General features: G+C 46.1%; 1 protein-coding gene across 6 annotated transcripts; it reads left to right on the top strand.

Annotated features, from left to right (window-relative positions):
* Positions 1-1,793: 1,793 nt before the first annotated feature.
* LOC139986425 (PDZ and LIM domain protein 5) lies at positions 1,794-27,805 on the top strand. 6 transcript variants are annotated; one of them, XM_072001740.1, is made up of 17 exons: positions 1,808-2,243; positions 12,085-12,236; positions 12,321-12,492; positions 12,578-12,714; positions 12,790-12,890; positions 13,831-14,053; positions 15,473-15,658; positions 15,749-15,848; positions 16,124-16,270; positions 16,866-16,919; positions 17,737-17,860; positions 18,393-18,437; positions 24,043-24,193; positions 24,843-25,029; positions 25,108-25,228; positions 25,318-25,433; positions 25,543-27,805. In XM_072001740.1, the coding sequence occupies exons 1-17, from the start codon at positions 2,139-2,141 to the stop codon at positions 25,618-25,620; spliced, it is 2,199 nt and encodes a 732-aa protein (XP_071857841.1). In that variant the 5' UTR covers positions 1,808-2,138; the 3' UTR covers positions 25,621-27,805. The 6 variants fall into 6 exon arrangements, with proteins under 6 accessions (XP_071857840.1, XP_071857841.1, XP_071857843.1 ...); XM_072001739.1 differs by lacking the exon at positions 18,393-18,437 and having other exon boundaries at positions 1,794-2,243; positions 20,410-24,193; XM_072001742.1 differs by lacking the exon at positions 18,393-18,437 and having other exon boundaries at positions 1,810-2,243.
* The last annotated feature ends 79 nt before the right edge of the window (positions 27,806-27,884 follow it).

The following is a 27,884-nucleotide window of genomic DNA, read 5'->3' as shown; positions in this document are numbered from 1 at the left end:
CGAAGCGATGATTCGATCGTTCCATTTCGACGCGGTAATCCGAATGATTGGCGCGCTTTACGCAAGATCCTTTCGCGCAATAGGATATCCGAGGACGAGTTGGCTCGACTCGCGGATGAGTCGCGCATACTTTCACCTTTCCGGAGTTTCCGACTCTGTTCCGAACCGTGTCCCGCATGCGTACAGGGGGCTGAGTCACTTCTGCCGTGGCCAACGAACGTTCTTTCTCCTCTCTCTTTCTCTGTCCTACGCGGTAGTCGTCTCATGCTTAGGGTCCGAGAACGTGACGTCGGTCCCGAGCAATTTATGTAAAGCATTCTAGGCATGATTCACGAACTAGTTCGCGCCCTCGTGACCGCCACCGGCGCAGAAAATGCAGCCACTCTCGACAGCACGAAAATCTAGGCTCATCCGGCCGCGCAGCCGAATGCATTTCAGATTCTGCTTCGTGCTGTGACTTTCAGCCACGATTATGAGATAACGTTCCTCGGCTGAACCAACTGTCGCCCTATCCTGGATATTCGCGTATATCTTGTCATATTTTCATCGGCAACTTTAGTTTCATCCCAATTCCATTCGAACCTGTCGTTCTCAATTTTTCATATACTTTTTCTTAAGTTTTTCTCCAAGTTTCCGCAAGTATTCCCTTCAGAATGTCTTTCCTCCTCATCGATGATCCGAGGTAAACGCTGTCCGACTGGAAGTACGAGTATCTGACATAGTTGGGACCGGAAGAGACCCGGCGATGGACAATTTTTCAGAAGAAATATCGTCGCAACAGTCGGTATCGATGCTCCATCCTTTAATATAGAATCTTGCTGTGTCGTAGTTTTCAAATTACGAGTGATAAAAGTTATTGTATAGGAAGAGCGAGACGGTAGTGTGATCGTAGTGCAGGCTAATCGGTCGATCGCGTTGTTCGAAGTACAATCGAGAATAAATTATCGCAGAGAGAAGTGCATGGGCGGACAGTGTGGCGAGCAAGGTGCTTCTCTTCATGGTCGAAGCATTGGGAGCAATGACAGAAGATGGAGCGGTAGGAATCGGCGCTGCGGGGGAAAGAAAGGTACAATGGAGGAAAAAAGAAGAAACGAAACGTCGGGAATGCCATCCTGATACCACCACCACAACCACGTATCCTTCTTTATCCTTGTCTGCTTTTCGTCTCTTCTCTTTTACTTCCTTCCCCGGTACCCCTCCCTTTCGCATTTCGGTTCTAGCTCATTCATTCTTATCTTTCCTTCCTTTCTCCATTTTCTTTCTTTACGACTCTTCCTCCTCGTTCGCGAAAGAGGTCATTTCCGTACCTTCTTCCACTCCGCTGGCTACCCTATCAACCCCTGTTTCCGGCTCCGCAAACCGCTGTTCCTCTCTTCTCCTCGACGTCGTTCTTCGTCGCGTCCATCTCTGTTCTTGTAAATCCATCGTCTCGGACGACCTAGCAAAATCCCCAAATTATCGTTTCTTCCACGTTTGCCCAAGATCGTCTTTCGTCGCGTCGTATTTTTCCAGGCATCCGCCGTTCACCGATTTTAATCGAAAATCATCGTTTCCCATGGCCGCATCATCGTCTCCCGCATCATCGCTGCCCTTTGTATCTAATGGCCGCGATACACAGTCGAAACAGATATATGTATCTCGTTGGTAGTTTCTTTCCTTCGCGCGTGGAAACGTGGAGCTTCCTCTTTGTCGCACCTTCCATTCACTCCCTCCCTGAATAATTCTGGATCGCGGTCTCGTTCCTACCCGCGTGTTAGGTCTCTATCCCTATCCCCGCCCCTGGCCAGAACCGCGGCAAAGCCGAATCGGATGGAAGGAAGGCAGCCAGGCAGGCCCCGCTGCCCGACTGACCGTCCTCGACGTCTGCTGTACCGTACCTTTACTCCGGTCTGCGCGTTCTTCAGGAACGTACGTGCCGTTCTCCCAACCGCGCGATTTCGCCTCGCAAAGGCAGCCGTCAACCGTGACCGGTGCAACGTGCATATTCTGCCTTTAGTTTCGAATTCAGTCGTAACAGATAGGAAATCGGTCTCGCCGACGTACCGACGAACCAGCCAACTTGTTTCTTACTTCTTCGCGTTGTTCGTCGCCCATACAGGATTCAGTTTTTATCAACCGCTTAAAGAAAAGACAGTGATATGGCCCAGCTGATCAACGTCAAACTCTCCAGATTCGACGGATCCCCCTGGGGCTTTCGTCTTCAGGGAGGCAAGGATTTTGGTACACCGCTCGTCGTACAAAAGGTGAGCTTTTTTTTCTTATCTTAACCGACATATTCTTTAACGCGTTCGCGTTGTTTACTAATTGTTTCGAAATTTCCAACGTGGATACATCGCAACGGATCTTTCAAAGTTCGATAGAACATTAGATAGATAGGAACGCGTTCAATTTCGAACAATCGTGTTTTATGCATCGACATTCCGCTCTTTCAGCGCCTGATGCGACTATCGTGGCTTTCTTCCGGCTATCTATCGATCTGCTCCTTTCAACAAGCGTGAAAAATCGTCAGTTTTTTTATTACGATTATCAGATAGCTCGGATAAAGCGACTGGAAATCGTTCAAACTTATTGCGCCAATGAATTGTCATTATCGACGTACGATATCGACGTACGACGATAAAGACTTCGTCTTCAACCGATTATTACTATAGGTGTGTTACAAACATTACGCAATTTACAAACACTCTGAGATAATTCTTGCGTAGTAAAAATCGGCTATCATAAAAAACTCGAGTGGACGATAAAATTCAATGAAATTCTATTCAACGAGTAGCTACGCCGATCACTGATGACGTTTAGCGGCCATGACGAAATCTCGAAAATAACAGGAGTCCGAGCTATTTAATTCTTTGAACGTATTCAACGATCACGAGAACTGTCTTTTTTCGCCATAATGGACTGTAAGTCGAGATTACGTAATAGCCTAACAAACGCCAAATTATTTCACGCGCATCGGTAGAAATCGCTGCCAACTACGTGCGAAACGCGCGGACCGTCGTCGCCACCGTGTTTTGGCGACTAAGCGTACTGTAACACGAGAAGCTTTTGGCTACTATCGCCGTGACTTTCCAGCGAATTTTCAACTTTCTTCGTTTACTTCGATGTCGATCTTATTCAATGAATCTAACGACGAAATATCATGCCGGAAGTTACGTCGATCGCCGCTGTAAATTTTCCAGCATCTTGCTGTACGTACACGCGTTCGTGTTTATTATCGTTGAGCGAGAGAATATGTATTTTAAGAGCGACCTGTAACGTACACGATAAATCATCGATCAGGAAATATTTCAACTACCCACCTGTTAACGAACAGGTGACATATAACTTAAAACACGTTGCGCCTCAAGGGTTTTTGCTTTTCGCCAAACGATCGCGAAACGCAAGTGGATTCTGTTCGAACGTTCAACAGTTTTATCTTACAATCGACATTTCGAACTTGGCCTTCTTAGCAGCACGTGCTCCGTTTATTTTATGAGGCCGCAAATACGACGTCCGGCCGCCCTCGAGTTTCTCGGAAAGGAGAGAAATACGAGTTTACCGGTGTCAAACGCTCCCACCCGACGGAATTACAAATTAATCGCGAGTAATTGCTTTAACGAAGTTTGCCATTTCATCGCGGTAACCATTAGCGGGATTTATAGATCGTGCTCTCGTCGTTAATCCGACGTCTCCCCGGTTCTTCGACATCGTCAATCTCAGAACGTACGCCTCGCCCGCCGCTTCGTGACAACGACGATCGTCGCCTGTATTTACCAAACCAACCGGTCACTTAGTGGGCCTTAGCGTACGAATCTATTTAAAGGTTATTAGCTGAGTTCATCGGGTAAACATATTCGTAGACTTCTGAAGATGTTTGGCATACCATTGCCTTTTTACGCGTTCGCGCGTTTAAAGAATCGACGAAACAAAATATTTTGAAACCTATATGAAATAACGATGACCGAATATCTACACGGAGAAATAATCGAGGAAGGAACGTTTTTAAAAATCGATGCATCTAAGGCGTTGAAAAAGAGAGAAAAAGAGGAAGGAAAAGGAGAGAGGGAGAGAGAGAGAGGTAGCGTCGCGTCGCTGGTAATCCGAGGCAAATTATTTGGGCGTTCTATTTCTAGAAGGTGCCTTTGCGAAACGCGCAAGCCGGGTCGAGCCCCGCTCGCGAAGACAACGACGAAGACGAAGGCAACGACGACGACGATGTCGTCGACGGCTTCGTGCTTCCTGGACCGCGTTGGTCACCGCGAAAATAAATTTTTCGTCGGAGGGAGCGATCTTGTGTCGATCGATAAAAATACCAATCGTCGACGTAGCACGTGCGTCTCCTGCTTGTTCGCTCGAGAAAAAAGGGAGACTAAACGACAGAAGCGTCGGCCGCGATTCACGCGAGACAGAAACGCTCTTATCGACGAGCCGCGACTACGTGAAACTCGAAACGTGCTCGTACGCGTGTAATCTTTTCACTCTGACGAACGATACAGGCGTACGTTTCGTCCGTCAATTGACAAGCGAACTCTGATGTTTCGAAATAAAGAAATCGTTTCGTAGATTTTGGTTAAATAACCGCGAGATTCGGCAACAACGACTAATTTTACGTACATAACATACGTAACATTACAAACATAGACGGACAGAGGTTTCGGTCTCGTAATCTGCGACCAACAGCTGCGTGTATTTGCGCGCGAGTTTCCGCGATTCCGCGGCGACGCGGTCGGTGCAACGTGGGCGCGTTGTTATGCGATATTTCGTTAGCGACCGATGCGTACGAGTCGCATTATCGTACCGAGGAAGGACTCGACATAAATTTCTCGTGTCATTAGCCGATTATAGTGTCACGTCCATAACGCGTTTTATTAACGTTCTTTCTCTTACCGTATCGTTGCAACAACTTTTAATTACAAATCGAGATAACGAGTACAAAGAACATACACGCATCGTTCAGGGGATAGTTGATATAACTTCTTATAGTTCGCTCGGTGGTGGATCGCTTCGGCCGGGATTAGATTCGATTCGTTCTAGCATTGTATCGTTTGTAAATTGCGGTCGAACGCGTCGTCGCGTCGGCTTGACAAGGCTAGAAACTCGAACGAAAGGAAAAGATACCTTCGACCAGGATAATCGTGTGATCGTTTTTAAGGAACGGTTCGACGATAATTGTCCGTGTCTGTAATAATACGTTCGAGCAGCGATAGAATCGATAACTTAACTACTATGGTCGTTAAACGCGCTGCTACGACATATTATTTTTCCAGTGGTTTCGTATGTTCAAGGCAAAGAGTACGACAATAATATTGCGCAACGATTGGCGTTAACAGGTAGCCCAGGCACGAACAAAAATATCTTGCATATTGCCTATCCGAGGCAGGCACTTCCTTCCGATAAAGGTTAACACACGAATGTGGCAATAGCTGGGCTTTTGCCAGCCGCGTGGGAAGAAAGCGATTTACAGAATTCGCCGCTGAAAAATGAAGCACCGTGGCATCGCGAAACGAACACGAAGCAAATTATGCATCGCGTCCCGACTAAACATAGAAGCAAATCTTCGTAAATACATTTGGCAAGAACCGCTTGGTGAACGGGCTCTAGTAGAGAACGAGAAAAAGAAACGAAGAAATGGGAATGGAGGGAAAAATGGAGTGAAAGAAAAAGAGCGACGGGTTGGGGTTGGGGGATGCAGGGGAGGAAAGGCGAACGGCACGGTATCGAGAACAGCGATATTTTTGCTGTTCGATTTTCGTCATTATCGAAAATAAGCCGTCGCGTCGAGTCACCGTTCGTGAATTCTGTTTATGTCTACGAGGCCCGGCTTCGTGCTTAACTCCGTGTTGCACACGGTAAAGAGAACGTAATCGTTGCGCGGCAAAAGTTGTACGGCCGATTTGTTTACGAGCGATGGGAGAAACAGCGGGGTGCAAATCGCGAATTCGAAGCTGGCGCAGGATGTCGCCAGCTGCCTCGCACCGGCTGCAACCTCGTAATTCCGACGAGCGATAGAAAAAGACACGCAAGAGTTTCCGGCTTTCCACGAAGCCCGCATTCGACGGGATTTGTTCCTCGAAGCTGGGATCAAACCCGAGAAAATAGATCGCTGTACGATCTGCCACGCGTAGGGAGAGATGCGAGGAAGAGAGCGGACGGCTGTACCAAGATTTGCGAGTATCAGCATCGTAATAAAATGATTTAACGTCTTTCAGAACGAAAACCGTGTTCGAGACTGATATCTGCTTGATAAATCATCATCTGTACGCAACGGTTCAACGACGAAGAGCGAACATCGAAGAACTCTGGCATCGTCGTAGCTCTCGTCTAAAGCTTGGCAACCGCTGACTACCTGGCAACAATTGCACCCAACGTTGTTTACCGACCTGCTCGTTATCAGCTCAAATAAACTATTCGATTATCTTCGTTCCTGACCGGTTATCGTACTCGATAGTATCTGAACTATTTTCGTGATTACGTAATTCGTGAAAGCACGTTGACTAAAGTTCTTGCTTTCATGGACGCGCGAAATTATCGCTGAAAAATAAATGCTTTAAACTTGGCACAATTGCCGAGAAGATTCAGGGGTCGTGCTCCTCTCGTAAGATGTCAAGAACTCGTAGATAATATATCTTGGGTTTTAAACGGTACATCGATCGACCGATTATCCAAGTCCTCTTTATCCTTCTACAAACATCCGAGAAGATTGACATTTTTTAAAGACGAGGTCGCCGTCGTGAAGGAAAATCCGTGCAAGTTCGTGGGAGTTTTGGCCCGGATTTTCTGGAGATACAGATTCTCAGAGATGTAGAAATCCGTTGCACACGGTACGAAAATACATTTGGCCCATGGACGGGAAGCGTCGGCGAAGTTGTCGATATGACAATCGATGTGACATACGGTATTTTCGCAATTCCAACCGCCGCACCGTCCTTTCGTACGCATCGGAAAACGATCTTCGGACAAATTTATATCAGCGCGTTTAAAATACGTACGGCTTTTTAATCGTCGGATCGCCCACTCGCCGAGCAACCAGACTTGCTCGCTATACGTTATTCCTTTTACGCGTAAATGCAAATGCAGCCAAGGACACGGGCGCGTAATCGTTAAGTTTGCGATAAAAATACTCGAAACTACTCATCTGCGAATTCTTTTACTGGCTTGCGAACGTTTCTCTTTCTTTTTTAACGTTCTTCGAGACGGCATTGGTAAAAAAAAAAAAAAAAAAAATTATACGTCCTTTTGTAGAACGATCGTTGTTGGTATTGAAATCTCGTTGGTCGACGAGTCACGTAACGGAAGGACGTTCGCGGAAGCCCGAAGATGCGACACGAAATTTTTTTTCCAATCGAAGCTTCTCTTTCCGGTGGTCGATCGTTGGTCCGCCGGTGCAAAGAGAATTGCTGCGGAGGCCGAAAGGAAGCCCGGCCCGTGGATATTAATAGAGACCGAGGCCCGGTGGCGGACGCCACAGACGAGCTTACACCCGTGGATATAAAAATATCGCTTTTATTTCTTACTGCGCACCCCTCCTCCCAATTCCTCGACTTTTTTACCGTTTTCACGACGCCATGGCGTTCTTTTATCTCGTACGATTTTATTGGCATGACGAGTCGCGTGTGCCCTCCTCTCGTCTTGCCACCGTCTTTTCCCCTGATTTCTATCGTCTCGTTTTCACTGGCGCGTTTCTTTTCACGCTTCCTGTATTCTGGAAATTACCTATCGTTACGCGCAACGTTGTACGTACGATCGTTAATTAGCCACAGTTCTAGAGGAAGGCGCGTAATTGGGATATCGTTCGAAACGATCGTCGAAGCTTTTCTTAGAAACGACACGTGAAAGAAACAGGAACTCGTCGGATATCGTGTTATATAGGATTTTTTTCCCCTGTATTGTCCGCGAGACAAATGAGGAAAGCCAGACAAGGCAGAGTGAAATTGTATCTCGATGACGAAGTCGAAGATTTAGGAACGCCATCGTAAATGCCGATTCGATTTCGGGAATGAAGAGACACAGTGGGAGGCAGTTGTGGGAAATTTGCCAAAAGTCAGACCAGAAATCAGTCTTCTGCCGTATGTTTGTCTCTTCTAGAGTAGCACCTCTTGAATTCGTGGGTAATACGACACCCTCGCCGTCGTGATCGCATCGCTATTACGACATCATCGAACTTGAGACTCGCGAAACGTTTTTCATAGCAGCTGGTAGAACTGTAATCCGTGCGAGAAAAATGTCTGTTGCATCGAGAAACATGGCACGTTGCGAGCGTCTATTTCCGCGTTTGAAAATAGCACGTCATATCGCTACTGTATGTCATTGAAGTTCCAAATGCGAACGTCGAATGGAAAACGTAGACGTTGCCGCGATAAACCTAATCGACTACACGCGCTCCTCCGTCGCTTTCTTTATCAACCGACGAAGAAGCGAGGTGAGCTCATTGCGAGTGCTCGCTTCGCGTCATCGACGAGAGAGACTGGCGCATCTTGCGTTCGATTCTTCGAGTCGTCGGACTCTATGCCGACGATTCTCTCGAGCAGCATCTAACAAGGATCCTTTGTGGCTGACGTTGACGCTCTTGCAGCTCGAGTGTGTCATCGAGCCTAATCACGAGCACCTCCGAGAATCGAATCCACTTTCACGCATACATTGCACTCCGTTTCCTGGTTGCCTTATCGAAACGCGTAATCACTTACTCACCGTTCCGAGAACGCGTCTACGTTTCGTCCCTGTCGTTGTAACGTTCGGCGCCATCGCTTCGCCGTGATTACAGCAAATACGAAGAAGGCGATGAAACGAAGGAAAAGCGAGCGTTCGCTTGGCAGATCAAAATGTATTAACGCGTTTCGACACAGTCGACCGTTTTGCATTACGAAAAATCGTAGAACCTCGGTCTCTAGAGGCATGGACGTCATCGATATTCAGCCTTCCGTAGAAGGAGGTTTACGACTCGGCTACACGCGAACGATACACTCGTCTAGACTCGTTTGCTTGGATACGTACGTACGTACGTACGTAAGTAAGTACGTACGTATGTATGTTGTTACATCTTGCGCGCGAATAGTAACGTGCAGTTTGTTCGAAAAGATAAGGCCAGATCGAACGTAGGCCGATAATTTCGGCCTGACGTCACTATCTATTTCTTCTGCTTTACCTTAGGACAACAGAGGCTACCGTTGACTTTGCCTCTTCCCGCGACCGCAAACCATTCCGATCTATGTATGCAGGAATATATAATTAGAGTGGCGCGAGTATTCGCGAATGTGGCAGATAAGTTTATCGGTCTATGCGTCACGACTATGTGGACGAAGTCGCGAGAAACGGGATGATACGATAATCGAAGACGTTGAACGAACGCGATGGCTTCCGAGCGTTTCCAAGTTCCCGCGTGGAGATTCTCGAATACAAAGAATATCTTTGAAATTCCACGCTTGCATTTTACATGGACGAACGCCGAGAGTGGCGTTTCACCGGTAATTCTAATAGAATTGCGACCTCTCTCTCTCTCTCTTTTCGTCGTATTTTTACGCGTTGTTCCATTAGCAGAACGATTAGTACTGTTATTGGATCGCGATGAAATTCATAACGGCACGACGTTAAAATAGCGAAACAAGAAGGAGACGAAGACGCGAAAGTATCGGTGACTTATTTCCATCGAGCGCGTTCCCTTTCATTTGGTCCGATTAAAACCGGTGTCACTGACCGAGGCCCGTTCCCTGTCCACGTTTTTCGAGAGTATTGCACGTATGAACGAGCCTTAAGTCCTCAAAGTGAGAGAAAGAAAAAAGAAGAGAAATGCATTCCAGCATGGAAGGTAGGATGGATCCGTCTCTGATAACCCGCCCATTGGAATGCGTACCTCGTACACCTTGGCGTATTCTCGCTCTCGGTTCCACTGCATTCAAGTGCATCTACTTGCATCGTCACACATATTTTCGGGATATATTTTTAGATACGTCGTTATTAATATTACGTTCAGTAGCTCCGTAGCTACTAAAGTCACGGATGTTCGTCACAAATACGCGCCCCACGTACTTCGTAACGAGTACGCTTTCGTTCAAGATCACGATACGACGTGTATTAACAGTTTAGCGAGTTTCACTTTCTATCCCGAAGGAAAATAAACCTAGTAGCGTTGATTCGGTTCTACGAAATACGCGTCGACGCTCGATGTAGAGGGAAGCTCGCGTCATTTTCCATTGAACACGCCTGCCGACCAGTTAATTACGAAATTAGTATACTCCATTACGAGGCGGTCAGGCCAGCAGAGGCAAAGTATACTTTATCCAAAATTGTCAGACGCTATTATTACCCAAAGCATGCGCTCCGGCTCGAGTTGGTGTACGCTCGGAACACGTATGTCCGCGCGTACTCGTTCATTCATCGCGGTTCACGCGGTGGCAGGAGCGTTCGTAGAATGAATACACGGCCTGGGCTCCGATATGTCATACGTATAAGACTATGCTGCATCTTGATGCATTCTAACTGTTGGTTCGGTCTGCTGCTCGTACGTATACGTACAAATAAGAGGCGTATGTGTTCGGGGCCTATTTTTAAACCGGTCCGAGACTATTTTTAGAGGCAGGCTTTCACGATGCACACCGAGCTTAACCCTGACTTACGTCCACGTCCTACGTTTTCGTGGACCTAGGGACGGAGAAGAACGCCACGAGTTCCTTGACCATTAGCCGCGTCTGGCGAATCGGTATCGTTTTTGCTCTGGAATCTTCTCGCCAGTGTTCACGGAACGCGAAACACCGATGATTCCCCACCCTCGTTCCAACGGCCACGCTGTTGATAATAACGTGCACAGCAAACGTATCCAACTATTACGGCAACAACGATGACGCAACTTCGCATTCCTATTTCTGGAGGCAGACGTGCAAATCGAACAACTCACCCTCTGCCCTGATTTCGTCTTCGTGACGCGAGCTTAAGTACGAAGCCCACACGGCTGATCGTTAAAAACCTCTTGCTCGAGAGCTTACGTGCGTGCCTAAGAATCGGGCCCATACTCTCTTCAACCGTTGGAAAAATTATTCGTAGCTCGACGGACTGGAAATAAAAGGAACGTGGCGTGGAAAAGGCATCGTTCTCCGGTGTACGAGATCCGTTAATAAAAATAACGATAATAAATCAACGAACGTACGGGTTACTATTTATAGAAAGAACTAGGGCCTGGATCGGTCTGATGCGTGTCTATTAATTATATTCGATTCCGCCAGAACATCGGAGGAAGAAAGGAGGGACGAGAACCGACTCTTTAACTGTAGGAGGCTCTTAATGAGCTTTTCGTTTCCTTTTTCTTCCTCTCGAAAGTATCGATTACTCTTAATCGCTGGCCGAAAAGAGATCAAGCGTCTCGTTCAATGGGCAAAAGCAACGAGGAGCAAAGCGGATCGCGTATCCTCCGCGCATACTGGTTACCAAATATATTAATAGCGTAATTAACTTGCAGCAAAATCACGGTTAGAAGAGTGTGTGAGGTGTTACGCGATAAATTATGATGATTTAAAGCGACTCATTGATCACGCAAGGTAATTCATTTCCTTAATCGCCGGGCGTCTGTTGAACTTGACTAAGGCGAAGAAAGATAAAACTGCGCGATGCATAAATAACGACGATTGGCAGTGTCGCGATTGGGCCGTTCGAACCTCTAGAAAGAATTCTTTACGAAGCGTACTTGGCGATTTCTTCGAGAACGTACGGGCAGATCCGCGAGCGTGAAAGGACGATAATCAAGCATTTAAGCTTCGTGTACGATTAATGAACAGCAAGAAATAAACAGCAGGAGGGTTTTAGATCGAGCAAAAAACGTATTCTTAGACTTCAATAAGGCTCCCCCTGGTTTATCTTCGACGTTCCTGCTCGTGTTCTCAGCGAAACCTTCTTTTTTCGAACGTCCTCGCGTGAATGGATGCACAGTATCCGACATTCGAGGTGTAACGCGTGCACTTAAATATAGCGGCTCGAGTCTTCTGAACCTCTCCTCCGCGGAAGAAGGAGAGTCTGCGTATCCCAGGAAAATGGGCGCGTATCGACGACGAATTCGTCCGAATTATCATTTTTAGAGAACAACACGATATTCGTTTGTTGAGTAAACATCGTGCATTGCAGGTTAATACCGGATCGCCGGCGGAAGCGGCTGGTTTGAAGGCCGGCGATGCAGTTATCAGGGTCAATAACACGGAGATGTACAATCTGAGGCACAAGGACGCGCAGGATGTTATCGTGAGAGCTGGGAACAACTTCGAGTTGACCATACAGAGGTAGCAATAGACGCGACTGCGACTCGAACATTTTCCCAGCGATCGGTTATTACCGTATGTTTATCTCGTTACTGTCGTTCGCAGAGGCGGTAGTACCTGGAAACCGCACGTGTCTCCGATAAGTTCGGCCCTGCCATCGCCATCGCCCACCGCAGGGCTTGGCAATATCGCTCCAGTTACGAAGACATCCTTGGCAGCCAAGAAACAAGATGGATCGCACATCGGAAGCGGTCACAACTTCAGTCCAAAGCCATTCGTTAGTGTCAATTGGTTAAAGAAGCGGAGAATTTTGGGACTCAACGCCAAAAACCATCTAACGAACGTTTATTCGCGTGTTTCAGCTGAATGGAACGGGAGACGGTTCGATCAAATCTATAGTTAACAAACAGTACAACAGCCCAGTGGGTATATATAGCGAGGAGACTATCGCGGAAACTCTTTCCGCGCAAGCGGAAGTCCTAGCCGGTGGTGTGCTTGGGTAAGATATTCTACGATAGAACGTAACCATTACAGGAATAGTTTTGTTTACGGTAACAGAGCCGATTGTTTGCAGGGTGAACTTTAAGAAGAACGAGAAAAACTACAACGCGGAGAACAGCGAGGTATTCAAGATGGTTCAGGAAGCGGACAAAGAACCAAAGACGCCGGAACCCGGTTAGTAGTTAATCGCGTTTAGAGATTCGAATAGCAAAGAAACATCGATGCCTCTTAGATTCGTGGAATTCTGTCGAATTATCGAGAACGAATTCGAGTTTACTTCTGTCTTGTTATTAATAGTTGAACGTTTTATGCAAAACGAAGCTAAGAAAAATCTCTGGAGAGTCGTTGAGCAAGTAAGTTAACGGTAGTGGAGCGCAAAACGTGGAACAAACGTTTCTTAAAAGGAGCGTAACGCGCGATAAAGAGTCTCTCTCCAGTGATTTTTCGACTGGATCAGCTGGCTCCAGTTAGTCTGGTGCATGCCGGTACGATAACTTCTTTGCGAAATAGCGGAGCCAACTGCGCAGAGCGGCGTGATTACGCCGTCTTCGCCGGCCCTGGCAGGACTGAGGCCAGTCTCGGCGCCTGAAACCAAGCAGCAGCAACCGTCGACGCCGCAATCAAGCCTTCCACCTGGACAGAACATTTGTGCCGAATGCGAGAGGCTCATCGTGTAAGTTCGCGCCGAGGCGCATCGTCCCCTCGGTCGTTACTTTATTTCTTTCAGACCGGAGACATCGAGAACGAGAAAGGAAATAGGACCGTGACGATTCGAATAGTTGCAGCGACCACGAAACCATTTCCTTTCGACGCACGAAAGAAGAGAGCGGCGCGATTACGTTCCGATTTCTAACGTCGAATCGGACTTTCTGAACGATAATTCTCCATCGTTTTAAATTGTAACTGACACCGGAATGTTCGTCCTCGTTATATAAAAAAGAGAGATCGTATCAGAAGGATCCGATACGATTTAGAAATTCGTTCACGTGAAGGATAAGAGATGACAGAGAATGTTCCCACGGAGAACAATTCGCTCGTTAGTTGTTCGCGGCTATTAGACAAATTTCTCGTATTGTTCGAGTCACAGTACGGTTTCTCTACTTCCATGTCGTAGTACCTCCGAGAACAGAGTTTTACTCGTCGGTGAGCCATGCCGTTGGCGGAAGGGCCACGTCGCCGAGATCACCCACGCCTCTATTTCATGCCCTGCACGGTATACCGGCCGTCAATTACAATGAATGTCCGTCGTCGAAACGTCAAGTGCAACGACAGGAGTCCTCTTCTTCCTCCCCGGCATCATCGGTTGTTCGTTGTAGCAACTGCGACCGAGTTCTCGTGTAACTACATATTTACGTGAAATCCTCTCTTCCCTTGCACGGTCGAAATGGGCCGGTGAATTTTAGCTTCTCGACGATATGTCGCTTCTATTAAGTGTCTCGCCCGTAGAAAAAAAAAAAAAAAGAACAAAAAAGTAATGTCACGTATTTGGGTGTGGGTGGGAACGAGCTCGCGATTCCGTGATATTTTGTACGATCATTCGTCCAAGTATTTTTGTAGCAGGACTTTTTGCTTCTTTCTTTCTTTTTTTGTGTCTCGTTGCGAATCGTGACTCTCGTTCCTAACGTGACGTTCTTGGCCGGACAAAGAGTACGCAAAAATTATGGCCGCCTTGATTTTGCTCGATTGTCGTACGCTAGTATCATCCCGAAACGCTTTTCGACTAAGTAAGACGAGGATGTGCGTTTCCCGCGTTCGTCCATCGTAAATCGATGATCCGATATATCGATGTTTGTAAACGTGCACGTTTTGTCGCTATGTTTTTTTGAATGGAAGCACAGAATCTGTCTCTCTTTTTCTCTCTCTCTCTCTCTATCTATCTATCTATCTATCTATCTCTTTCTCTGTCGCCTCTATCGTCGTCAGTGTCGCTCCTTGGAAAAAGGATGTATCTTTTTATTCGCGATTCTCATTACTCGGCGGAAAAGTGTGGAGATCATTGGCAATTGTGAGAGCTTCTCTTGCTTAATTTTCATGGGAATTGATTAGCAAGATTTACGTATGTCTGATCATTCTTCGTCCTCCATCGCACATTTCTTCGACTTATCATTAGCATTCTATGCGTTATCCGTCGAATTGTTCTGGTTACGTAGTCACCAGGATGGTATAAACTATGCTTTCGATGTTGTGACTTTTCTTTTTTGTTTTTGAACGTGTTTTTTCCTTTTTTGTATAAATGTTGTGTTTTTTGTACGTATTTTTAGTATTTTTGTCAACATATCTTTTTCGCAAACCTTTCACGCCCTTTTTTAAGAAATCGAACATCTTCAAAACGTTCCGTGAATAATTTTCCCCGTGCTTTACGAACCTTTCTCGTTGCGTCGTTGAATACGCATACATATTTTTAAGTATTTCGTACAATTTTTTCATCGAGTCAAGTACACGTTATTTTCTTCAAAAAGTATGTAAACGATACGTAGCGTACTAAGAATTAACTAAGACTCATTTCGCTTAACACGGCATCGCAATCACGAACAGACGTTAGTTTTTAAAAAAAACACCACGATACAACGTGATAACCCCTGTGTTCTCGGCCTCCCTCGTCGAGGTATCGAATTCTACACCCCCTTTTTTTTCCCCCTCTAAATATTTCGATGAAAAACTCGTGGCACATCCGACAACAATGCACTTTGCACCTATTAAAACGATCAAACGGATAAAGATATATCGTCGCCTTAATCGGACATTCTTTTCCGCAGGGGTGTGTTCGTGAGGATCAAGGATAAAAATCTTCACGTAGAGTGTTTCAAATGCTCCACCTGTGGCACTTCCCTGAAGAACGTCGGTTATTACAATATCAACAACAAATTGTACTGCGACATTCACGCGAAACTAGTCGCCAGGCAAAATGCACCTGCTGGCATGGTTCCAATTACCATACCACCGTAAGTATTATATCATAACGACGCGAAATCTATAGAACAACGATCAAAATATGCGTAGAATTTGAATAAAATGTCAATTAAATGTCACAGAGGCGGAAAGGCTCCTGCGAGCACGATTTCCGCTGCACTCGCCAATGCACCGTTGTCTCCACCTTTGAGTAATCACGCATCATCGCCTCAACCATTCTCCGTAAGTATTTTTCGCGTAATCACGTCCTCGTGTCCACGTTTTTCCTTTGTCATACGTGCCTCTTATATAGTTTCGATATGTCGCATCCAGTTTTGCTTCTCGCGCTCGCCAATCATACCGAGTCAATCGTTTGTACGCTTTCATCTTGCCTGGATATCTCGGGGCATCGTTCTATCCGATCGACTTGATTTTATCGAATTTCAAAGAATCTAGGAAGAAAACAATTTTAAGACTTAACACGTGTGGTGTTTGCTTGGCGCTAATTGCTTTTCCAGGCTTGCAACCGTACGAGTCCCGATTACGGATTCCCGAATTCTCAGCTATCGTCCCCGAATAGGAACGGCTGCATCAGCAACGACAACTGCCACTGGGAATCGAAAACGTTTACGAGCACGATCACCATTCAGACCGGTTGTACAGAGGTTAGGCAATACCGGTGATTTTTATCCGACAGTAAGACCGTCGTTAAATCTCCGACATTTCCCCGAGATGTTACCCAAACGTTCTCCGACGCGAACGACGATTCATCGAGTCTCGATCGGCATCGTCGATCGCGGTTTCGTCGTCGACGAATTCTATGATACTCGAACATCCGAAAGATCTTGTCTCTGAGTTAAATTCGAAAGTAAACAGTCGTTCGAAAGACGCGGCGAACGAAGACAAGAGGGAATACGGATCGATATAAAAACGAGATCGAGCGAAATAGAAACAAGAAAACAAAGTCAAAGTTCGGCGAGGATAGAGATATGAATCACTCGGATGATATTCGTCTTTGTGATATTCGACCTGATCGTCCTTCCGATGCGCTGCTGCTGTACTTGCCGATAGTAAACGCAAGAATAGGTTTTGTCAGTGGAAAATCTGAATCATTCGCGTCGGCGACGATTATTTCGAAGCTGTGACTAATTAGCCTGGCGCGACTACGAGTGTGCGTGTTGCCTCGATTCTGCCACGAATCTCGCCCCTTTTTAATTGCCACTTCCACGTGACATCGTTCTGTCGTTTTATGTATTACAGCCCACCCGCCTTGGCACTTCGCCCGTCAATCCACCCAGTTTCCGATCAGTGCAGGTAATGTCCCAACGCGACTCGTCTTAAACGTCTCACACTCGAAACCTTACGCTCGGTAAGGTACGTCCTTAGCGATCCGATGAAAATCACGCTGACCGCGGTGCCGCTGCTTTGAATACCAGATATGTTCTCCAGAGAAGTACGTCGCAAAGTTTAAACGCAAAGAAAAAGAAAAACGAAGGTCGACGAAATCCTTTGCTGTGTGATTCGAGCATGGAGAATATATCGCGAACGTTGTGCTTGAATTCGTAATTTTCCGTTCAGTTCGTGATTTAGTGCGCGAAAGGGTAACGTCGCTGACACCATGATTTCTCTCAGAGTTGTCGCTTTTTTCAGAGAACGATGCCAGCGTGTGGAGAAAATTTCACTACGATAGCGATGCTGCGCGATTGCTGAGATAAGACCGTGTATATTCTGTTCTTTTTTTTCTTCTTTTTTTCTCTTTCCTTTTTTTTTCTTTTTTTTCTTTTTGTGTGTCGATGCAACGTGATGTCAAGGCAGCGGCGAATATAATTGTTATCAGTGTTCGTCGTTCGTTTCTCACGCTAATCGAAATTCTCGACTCGTTACGTAGACGCTAGTTTATTAAACGTAGCACTATGCATCGCATTTGTCATGTTGTTTGCCACGACGCCTCACTAATCTCACATTTAACGAAATTCTACGTGTACCTTCATTGTTATTTGTTGAAATGCAAAACCTCGTTGTCCGTTAATTGTTCCGATCACACAACCATATTGTTAATCGTATCGTTGTACTATCATCGTGCTCTGATCGAACAAGAACGATAAATAATCGAGTATCTTCTATCATACAGGCTCCAGCATCGAACAATTTAATTGGTCCTAAACCCTTTGGAGGATCGAGTACTATATCATCGCCACCGCTAGCGAATACAGGAAATAGCACTCTGCCACGACCTCAGAGTCAGACTGTGACCGGTAAGTTTCTTTCTTCGTAATACATCGCGGTTAGACTCGCTAAAGAATGACGAGGGAAAAGTGACTACGAGAATCGTCGAGATCGCCGTTTAAACGTACGTGAAATCGTTCTTCCATCTTACGACTTGTCATTACATAATTGACGATCGCGTTATGTAACTACGTTCGTCGTTAAAACGAAAAGAGATCTATAAAAAGGATAAGACGAAAGAGATAAAAGTTGAGCTCCTTTTCCGTAGAAGCATGATTTTAGAAGTACCTCTGCTTTTCGCCTCGACTGTTACGTGCATGAAATTCCGCGTCGCGACGCGAGCATTCTAGCGATAATTACGACAGGCACGCCAAAGCCATGTCAACCCGGAACGCTAGCAGGAAACAAAAGCGGAAATTGCGGTCGTATAAATTACCGATGACAAGCTCGACTTTCTCGTTTGTTATCTGGAGGAACGATCTCTGGTCGATCGGTGTAATCCTAATGGCGGGATCCGCCTATTATCCTTGGCCTCACTTTGTCTTCGATTGTTGCAAATAGGTCTCTTCTCGGTACTACCAAAGCCAAAAAATGTGCCCTTCAGAGGTACGACGATTAGATCCAAATCCTCTGACCGAGTTTCTAGCTTTGGCTAATATGCCCCATTTGGCTTGTGTCCCTCGCATTATCTTTTTTTTTCTGTCTGTCTGTCTGTCTCTCTCTCTCTCTCTCTCTCTATTTCTCTATCTATCTATCTATCTATCTATCTGTTTCTATTCGCAACTCCGTTCATTGAAGCGCGTTCACGACGATCGACGGATCATTCGAACTATTTGCCGTCACGTTTCTGTCGTTTGCAAGCTCTCTGTCGAACTTTGCTTTCATCCGCTCGTCGTTTTCACGACGTCGACGACGATTTCTGAGGGCTGCGACATTTCATTCTACATCACGAGACATTCTCGACAATCGCCGTCGTCAGGGTGACACGTTTATTCGAACTTCGATCGAGATTCGTGGTGGGTCCTATGGAGCAACGACGATGCAGGCTGATCAGAAAGAAAACTGGGACGACTGAATTCGAGACCTAAATAGCGTATAAATGAGTCAAGCCTGTTTCGATAGAAAGATCTTACGTAACGATGAAGAGACTTTGCTAGAGACGACTATGTGTTATTTTTCGCGATGGTATCTCCTCTGTGTAAATACTTTTTATTTTTTTCTTATACTACTCGCACGTACGATATTAATAGCGAATGATTTTATACGCATATACGAGCGAAAAGAATGGCTTAGAAATCGGAAATCGAATTGGTACTTCGATTAAAAGTCATACTCCGTTCATGCTCCTCCAGACATAATTTTTTCTTTTCTTATCTTTTTTCAGCCGGTCCATCTTTCAACCCGAAACCCAGACCTTTCTCCCTCACATTCGCATGAGTCGGTAGCTCTCAGCTACGCCGTCGTCGTCTTCGTGCTGACAGCCGAATCGAACAATCCAATTCTATGCAAATAACTATTTACATTCGATGTTCGCGATTCTTCTTTAATCTCGAATACAGCGATTCGAAACGGAATTAGAATTTGTTCAACGTCCATCAATCGTTCGGTTCTCTGTTATATCGATCGAATGAATCGGTGATTTCGAAATTAAAAAGATCGTGACTCGAGCCGTGTATTATTGTCGACGAATGATTTTCTCGTAAAGTGTTGAGAACTTACTGCAATTGCGAAATAAAGCGATAGTTAAGCCGAACAAGCGCTCTTCGCTCAATACATGTTGTTCCCTTTACCACTTCGTGTCACACGCATATATATTACAATACATGGACGTATACACACGTACACGCATCTTCAAGATCCTCCAAAATACCGTTGATTAACTACATTTTTTCCTAGCTTCGCATCGACTCCTTCGAGGTGCACTCAAGGTCGAGATGCTAACCCACAGCGCTCGAAATTCGTGTTCCCTTTTTTTTTTTTTTTTTGTAAGATCGTCTAGAGATGCGATTGATCTTCGAATCTGTAGATCGTTCAATGACAGAGTGTTCGAGTGGCGAATGATTTTGGAGAAGTGCGTCTGCTCACTCGTAACGCTTAATTAACGCGTTGATCAATCGCTTTAATCACGAGCTTTGGTTTTTCATCGCTTGAACGCAGCCAGCCGATCACGAAAATGTCTAACTTCGTGATCCTGGCTATCGTTTATTATCTTTTTTCATTCTTAAGCTGCGCTTCTTTTTATTTAGCATCCTGGACGTGCCCGCGATCCAATAGCCCATTATCTTTTCAGTTAAATATACGATGATCGTCAACATGAACTTGCTTTACGATAAAAGGATCACGGGCACGTATCGGTCAATGTGCTTCTTACTCACAGCTGATTTCTTTGTTTTTCTTTCGTTCTTTCTAACACACCCCAAAACTCCCATCTACCGCCTGTGTTATCAAACGCGTGTGTCAAACGTTTTGTGTGCCTCGTGCAATCTGATTTCCGTATGCTCGCTTCCGACCGTGCACCCGGCAAAATTCCATCGATCTCCCTCCTTCGCAACGATCCCGTGAAACATCATGATCCCAGAAAGCTCGACGGAAACCCACGAAAAGTCCTACTATTACGAGATCGTCGAGGACACCAAAACCGAGTACCGTCCTAGCTCTGTAAAATCGAAAAGCCTGACCTGGCCGCCTCCAAAGCCGATCGAAGATACTACTTATCCCACTGCCAGTCCTTTGTACATCGATCCTAATCCTGCCCTCGATCGAAGAAGTAGACAAGCGGTAAAAGAAAAGAAAGCCTGCATCGAGGCCTGCGAGAGGGCGTTGACAAGGAAGAGAGGCGAAAGCACAGATAGGGAGGTGGACAGAGTCACGAAACAGTGCTATCGCTTTGAGGAAGAACCGATGGATCGAGTCAGTTGTCCAGGTCCAGCTTATAGAAAGGTGGAGCTGGTGGAGACCACCGGCAGACAGTCGAGAAGCGAGGTAACATCGAGACCCGGCTCGTCCGACGGTGTCAGGAGATCTCTCACGCCGACCAGAATCGTTCAACCTATACCAAAACCATGGACAGCCACCGTTACGACAGGCAGCAATCTGTACGAACAGAGTTACAGCGGGGTGGAGCCTCCTAAAGTGTGCAAGAAGTTCCATCAGAAGGAAATCTGTCAAGAGGAGAGGATATGCGAGAGGAATCAACCATTTCGGGAAGAGCATCGTTCGTATCGGGCGGAAATTTGTAGACGCGAACAGACCATCTGCGAGAAGCCGCCGCTGCCGACACAACACGTGGTAAAGCAAGAAGAAGCGAAGGAGGAGACGACCGAGATCGACAAGGAGGTGGTAGACTTGAGACCGGCGGATGAGATCGAAGACGAAGGTACGGTAGGAATCAAAGGGGAACACGACTTCATAACGGAGATGTCGGAAGAAGACGTCGATGGAATGCACGTCAAGACGAAAAAGACTTTAGAGAAAACCGTCGAACCGTCACCGATGCGACCCAGTACTCCGAAGGTGGAGGAACCTACAGAGGAGACCAGAGACGAAACAACGGAGGAAGAAATGGTGGAAAAAGAAGAAGAAACTTATACGAGAAGGACTACCACTCAGGTCGAAAGAGACGTCGAGGACGCTGAAGAAAAGACGGTGGTTGAGTCTGCCGAAGTGGTCACCTCTGCCGTGGATGTGCAGCAAATGGTAGAGAAAGCGAAACAGGAAGAAGAGGAGAGAAAGCGGGAGGAGGAGGAGGAGGAGAGACGTAAGCAGGAAGAGGAAGAAAGGAGGAGACGAGAGGAGGAGGAAGAAAGAAGAAGACGACGAGAGGAAGAGGAGCGAAAACGACAGGAGGAAGAGGAACGAAGCAGACACGTGACTTTCGAGGAAGGTGAGGAAGAAGTGGAAGAAGTTCGAGAACAACCTCTGGGAAGGACGGTCGTTCGCGAGGAAAGAGTGACGGAAGCCGATAGCGACACTCCCGGACGCAAGAAGCTCATCAAAGAGACTTACGAGGAGATCACGGAAGAAGTGTTGGTTCAAGAACGCGTTAGAAGAAGATGCATCGAAGATGAGCGCAAGAAGAGTTTAAGAGAACAGGTACAAGTCCACAAAAGTTTGAGGGATCAACAAGCACCGAGGGATCGACGCGTATGCTCCAAGTATCCTCCAGCTCAGGAAATCATGGAAACGAATAAAAAACGCGTTCAATTTATGAAACAGACTGATACAGGCCCGAAACCGATACCTCATTCTGCCCTTCAGAATTCGACTCCTAAAGAGTGGAAGTCTGAAATGGTGAACGCTCTAACGACCGCGCCTGATCGACCATACACGCCTCTCAGTACGTCTTCCAGCAGCGTGAAGGAAGTGTACACGGAGGAAACTATATACTTGGACCATAGGTGTCGACCTAAACCGCCCAAGAAAGAACTTCGACCGATTTCTCCGTTTCAGGAAGCACTCACGATCGCTCCGGAACGACCGTATACGCCTCTTAGTCGCGAGATCGGACCCGAGGACCAGAAAATCGCCAGTCGTTCTCAGACACCCTCGCTTCACCCAGACGGAAGCGCTCATTGTCCTCCTGCTGATATCTTATACGGCGAGGGAAGAAGCAGCCGAACGGAACCTCCGCCTAAACCGTGCACTCCTCGACCTTTGCCTACTCCTCCGCCTGATTTTCGCCTGAGAGATACTTCCCCGTCTCCGGTGAGATCGCGACCTCAGACGCCTAGTAGCAAACCTATAACCGCTTCTCTGAAGAAACCAGACACTATTCCGTCGTATCAAAGAAATTTAGTGGCCATGAGAAAAGGTGCGGTTGAAAGTCACACGTATGTACCGAGCAGAACTCCGACTCCGACTCCAAGAAGGTCTAAATCACCGGCTCAAGGACCTCCGGAACCTCCTCCTTGTTACGTGAAGGCTCACGCACCCAGAATCAGAGAAGATCCTCCACCTACGAAGCGAAGTTCGATACATTTCCCTACTAAAAAGAGCGTGTCTTATAAAGTAGACGAGGACACCGACGACGGGCATAGACACGCCGAGTACGCTGCTTCGAAGACCGTAGGCTTCGACGAAAAACGCACCGACGATCCAGGCAAAGAACCCACGGACGCGGTTCATGCTCAGTATCAAGAGAAACGATACATGACCAGCGAGGAAACGAGCGAGGAGAAGAAATCGGTGGTGAAAAGATCGCTCGAAGTCACCGAAGATTTCGAGAGATGCGAGAAAAGAGTTCCAGCTCGGCCTTTGCCAGAGAGAACAGAACCACGAGAGAAACCACCTAAAGGCGTGTGTGCCATTAGCAGAACAAGTCCCTCCAAACCTTCGCTGCTCTGTCCCATGGTCTCGAAAACGGAAACGAGCTCCGCCGTTCAGCCAGTTTACAGCAGCTCGACGGAAGTGCGTCACGTTAGTTACGGAACTCCAGCATCGAAACCCTGTCCAGACACCGGTGTAACGGTATTACCTTGCAAAGCTCACTCCGATCAAGGTACCAAAGCAGGCGTGGTAGTGGTACCGTGCGAAGGACCGAATACCTCTTGTCAAAAATCAGGCGTATGCGTGGTCCCAACTGCCGATCGCTCGGGAGTATGCGTTTCGCCTTGCTTTGGCATGAAAACTGGAACCTGTGGCCAACCGTCTGGTCGCTGCGGCCGAGAATCTGCCTGCGAGATCGATATTCCGAACTGTCCAGAGAGCGGAGTCTGCGTGTCACCGTGTCCCGATGGATCCGTTTGCGTGGCACCCTGCTCCAAACCTGGTCTACCTTCGTCGAGGGCGAAGCTTCCTTTCCCGCAGATCCCTCTACCCTACGAGGACGCTTCGAATGCCTGCTCTCAAAGTAAAAACTCCTTCCAGCCTATCCACAAGCCTCGCACTAATCTGAGTGGGCAGCTCGCACGACTGACTGCCAAAACTGGCCAGAACGTTCCCACCGTGCAATTGTACAAGCCCGAAGCTCAGAGCCAAAGCCAAAGGCAAAGCTGCAGCGAGACTAAGAGTTATTGCTGCAAAACCCAAAGCTATTGTTGTTCCACCGAAACCCGTTGCCAGTCAGGTGATCAATGTTCGATTAACAACCGTTGTCAAACCGGAAATCAATGTGGAACCCAAAATTACTGTCAGGACGGTATCCATTGTGAACCCTCTAGTAATACCCACAGTTTAGTAGACCCACCAAATTTGTCATCCCACCCGGATCTAGGTACCGGAGTCGGTGGTCTCGGTGGTGCCGGGTCGAAGAGCGGAACTTTCGCTGGTAGCAGCGCGCCAAAACGAGGAAGGGGCATCCTAAATCAAGCAACTGGACCGGGATCACGATTGCCCCTGTGCGCCTATTGCAACTCTTACGTCAGGTACTCCCCCTTTGTTGTTAGGTGTTCCGTTTGTTGTTTTTTTCAGTGTTTGCCGCATCCCCCTTTTATATTTTCTGTTCTCCGTCATCGAACGACGACGGTTAAGTCGCTTTTCTAGCTCCTCGTGTTTTAAATATCGATCCATCGACATGCGCTTGGGAAGGGACTATCTGACTGATGATGTTTTTAAACACTTTGTTGGACAGAGTTTGACTACACCTTCATTGTGTACAAATTTGATCCCATCTTCTTATTAGGAGATACCGTTTGATTAGAAAATCGGTGATGTTGCTTGTAAATACCAAAAGAACGTCTGCAGTGCGTTATAATCTACGAGTATTGTTTGACAAAACTTGTTTTGTTTGGTTGTCTAATAATAACTTTAATTCGTTATCCTGTTCTGACGTGATTAACAATGTTCACTTGTTTGCACGATGTTAACAGCTAACGAAGAAAATACTAATCACAAGTCAAATGGTCTCGTCGTAAAACCAGTGTGCTGTAAAAACGACAAAGAGTGCATAAGGTTCGTAAAATAGTTGTCTTATGGGCAATCGTTCTTTGCTGTGCTACGTCTTGCTTCTTTCGTATCAAAATACTAGCTTCCATCAGCGGCTTGGAAAAATGTGTAATCATCGCGATTATTTAGGGGACCGTTTATTACCGCTCTGGGACAAATTTGGTGCCCCGATCATTTCGTCTGCGTAAACAGCCAATGTCGTCGACCTCTTCAAGATATCGGCTTTGTAGAGGAAAAGGGGCAACTCTATTGCGAATACTGCTTCGAACGTTTCATCGCCCCATCTTGCAACAGATGCAACAACAAGATCAAAGGCGTAAGTTTTTCGCAAAAGCTATTTAAATCTGTATAACGTTACCATAGAAACTTATCCGTATATTGTTTATGATTTTAGGATTGTCTAAACGCAATTGGAAAGCATTTCCACCCTGAATGCTTCAAATGTTCCTATTGTGGCAAGCTGTTTGGCAACAGTCAGTTCTTCCTCGAAGAAGGATTGCCCTACTGCGAAGCTGGTTGGTTAAATGTTCTTAATCCGATTTAAAGAGCCAGCTTGAAAGCAAACACGTTAAAAAATTGAATTTTCTTTTACGTTATTGCGCAGATTGGAACGAATTGTTCACGACGAAATGTTTCGCGTGTGGATTCCCAGTCGAAGCTGGAGATCGCTGGGTGGAGGCCCTGAACAATAATTACCATAGCCAGTGTTTCAACTGCACGGTACGCAATTAGTGCGAGAATGCTTCTCGAAATAAACCGATCGATCTCTAGCGGAGAAAGTTAAAGAAACGTATTTTAATCGTTAACGGGGTGTGTCTGTATGTTACAGATGTGTAAGAAGAATCTCGAGGGCCAAAGTTTCTACGCGAAAGGCGGTCGTCCGTTCTGCAAAAATCATGCACGTTAAAACCTGATTCTTTCGTTCTAACGCACGAGGAAAAGAAAAGGGGGGGGGGCGTGGAAACGAAGAAGGAAGGGGGCGAGAGCGTTGGAAAAACAAATAGGAGAAACGGAAAATATTACAAAGAAAACGCGTATCTTAGCTTTACGAGCACGAATTCTTTCTGCACAAATTATAATTTACCGTGATTACTTCTTGTTCTTGTTGTATGTTTTCGATCGACGACAACTAACCCAACGAATTGACGTTGACAAGACCGTCAAATAACCGTAGGACGATTTGCGAATATATTTATTTACGAACGAATCTAATTGTATCGATTAATTACAATTTCCTTCATATTCGAGTATCTTCCGCTGCTTAGAGAAGCAGGACACCTCGAAGTCGGCAAAGTCGATCGAAAATTAGAAACAGCGTCCTTCGTACTTCGAGGATCGCAGTCCCAGAACGATCACGTTTCTCGAATTGCCGTGATCGGCCGCGCTCGTGCTCGCTTACGATAAATACTATTTACATGCGCCCATGTAACTATCTAAGTAATTATACCGGCAATTACATATTCAGCTACGTTCGGCCAAAATGACAATTATCGCGTCGACGATTATCCATGCCATAAAGTCGTATCCTCGCGGCAAATAGTCGCGACTCGGTATCGAACCGACTTTATAGGCTGCTTGGTAATTAATTCCAGCGGGCAAAGGGGAAAAATGTTCGTCAGAAGCGAAATACAGTCACGTAATTCGTGCTTCCGATTTCGCAGATTAGAGACTCGCTTGAACGAAAGTACAGAAGAAGAACTTCTTAAGAGGTCATTGCGTCGGCAAAGTTCCTCGAGTTTCGCTGCCTCGACATTCCACGACTAATTGGTGGATCAAGCAGCCGTAAGATATCGATGAGACGCGAACTCCTTGTGCCTTGCGGTTTCGCTTGCGACGAGTAATCGCGTTTCCGTGGCGGACAGGTCTCGAATACCTCGTAAAATCGTTGCCGCAGAAAATTCTGCAACGATACAATAAACGCGCCGACTTGGTCTCCTGCTCGAATCACGCAAAGGTCATCCAAGCAATTAGTATTACTGGCATTATCACATATTTCGCATTACCAAGGTGTATCCAACACGAAAATGTCGGCTTAATCCTTTGAAGATTCGAAGAGGATTAGCTGTTGATGGAAATTGCGACAAGCAACCCTCTTGCGATCTAATTGCCAATGATTCAAAGTATGCGGAAGATAAAAGCTGCGATACATTTGTCCTTGATTTCTGAAATTTTCCAATTTCGACGAATTTCTCACGATTATTCGACTGTCTAAGTTGATTAATTCTTAATGTCAAATTCTAAATTCAAGATCTAGTAATATACGAATAACTGACTGGCGATTGTGCATCGTGAGACACAACGAATATCTATCGTTTACGTGTGGATTACCAATCAACGATAGAGACACTTGCTAAAATCTGCATACATGCGAATTTCGCCGTAAATCATCCAGCGGAACTATGCCAGTCTGAAATCAGGCGATCGAGAACGAGCGAAATAACAGGCTCGATTTCTTCCAGTCGTTTAGTCGGCCAATCGTTTCACCAAGAAGGTAGTTTTAATTTCGACGATTGAACTTTCGCGATTGAAAGCTTGCGTAAAATCGAACAAACGATCAGACACGAGGAAAATACGCTTCTCGTTCTACTTGAATAGATTTTAGGTGCCTAAGTTTCAGGATATGCGACAAAATTAAAATACGAAGAAAAGATTGACTTCGAGAATCGAGAAATTCTCACTTGATAGCAATTGCCATGTAATTTTAGAAAAGGTTACCGATTTCTGTGCCATTATTACAGGCTCGTGTCGTATAGTAGCTACGATAAGATATACTAGGTAGCGAAGCTCGCAGATCGGAGGGAAATGTTTAAGCGTACATTGTATAATTTAATGAGTAAGAACACGCGGTGTTCGCGCAATACGTCGCGTAAACGTCCAAGAAAAAGATCGATTCGATCGAAAGAATGTCCTTTCGATCCTGAAAACTAATCCCGACGTTCGATGTTCGATCGTGATAGACCGAAGCAATATCATAACGGGCGCAATTTACGATTAGTATTAATATTAATCAGATCGACTACTAGCTGAATATCGCACGAGCTTCTGTATCCGTGTTACGTGTTGCTTACAATAAACTAAAATGTTCATGTAAATCATTGCCCAGGTGTTTCTTTCACATCCATTTTCCCGAAGAGATCTCCATTTGCCAGAAAGATCTCGACGACGGATCTA

This window comes from Bombus fervidus, chromosome 4, assembly GCF_041682495.2.
Source record: "Bombus fervidus isolate BK054 chromosome 4, iyBomFerv1, whole genome shotgun sequence".
In the NCBI taxonomy this organism is placed as follows: domain Eukaryota; kingdom Metazoa; phylum Arthropoda; class Insecta; order Hymenoptera; family Apidae; genus Bombus; species Bombus fervidus.
Note: the sequence above shows the minus strand (reverse complement) of the source record. Positions and strands in the feature narration are given on the sequence as shown.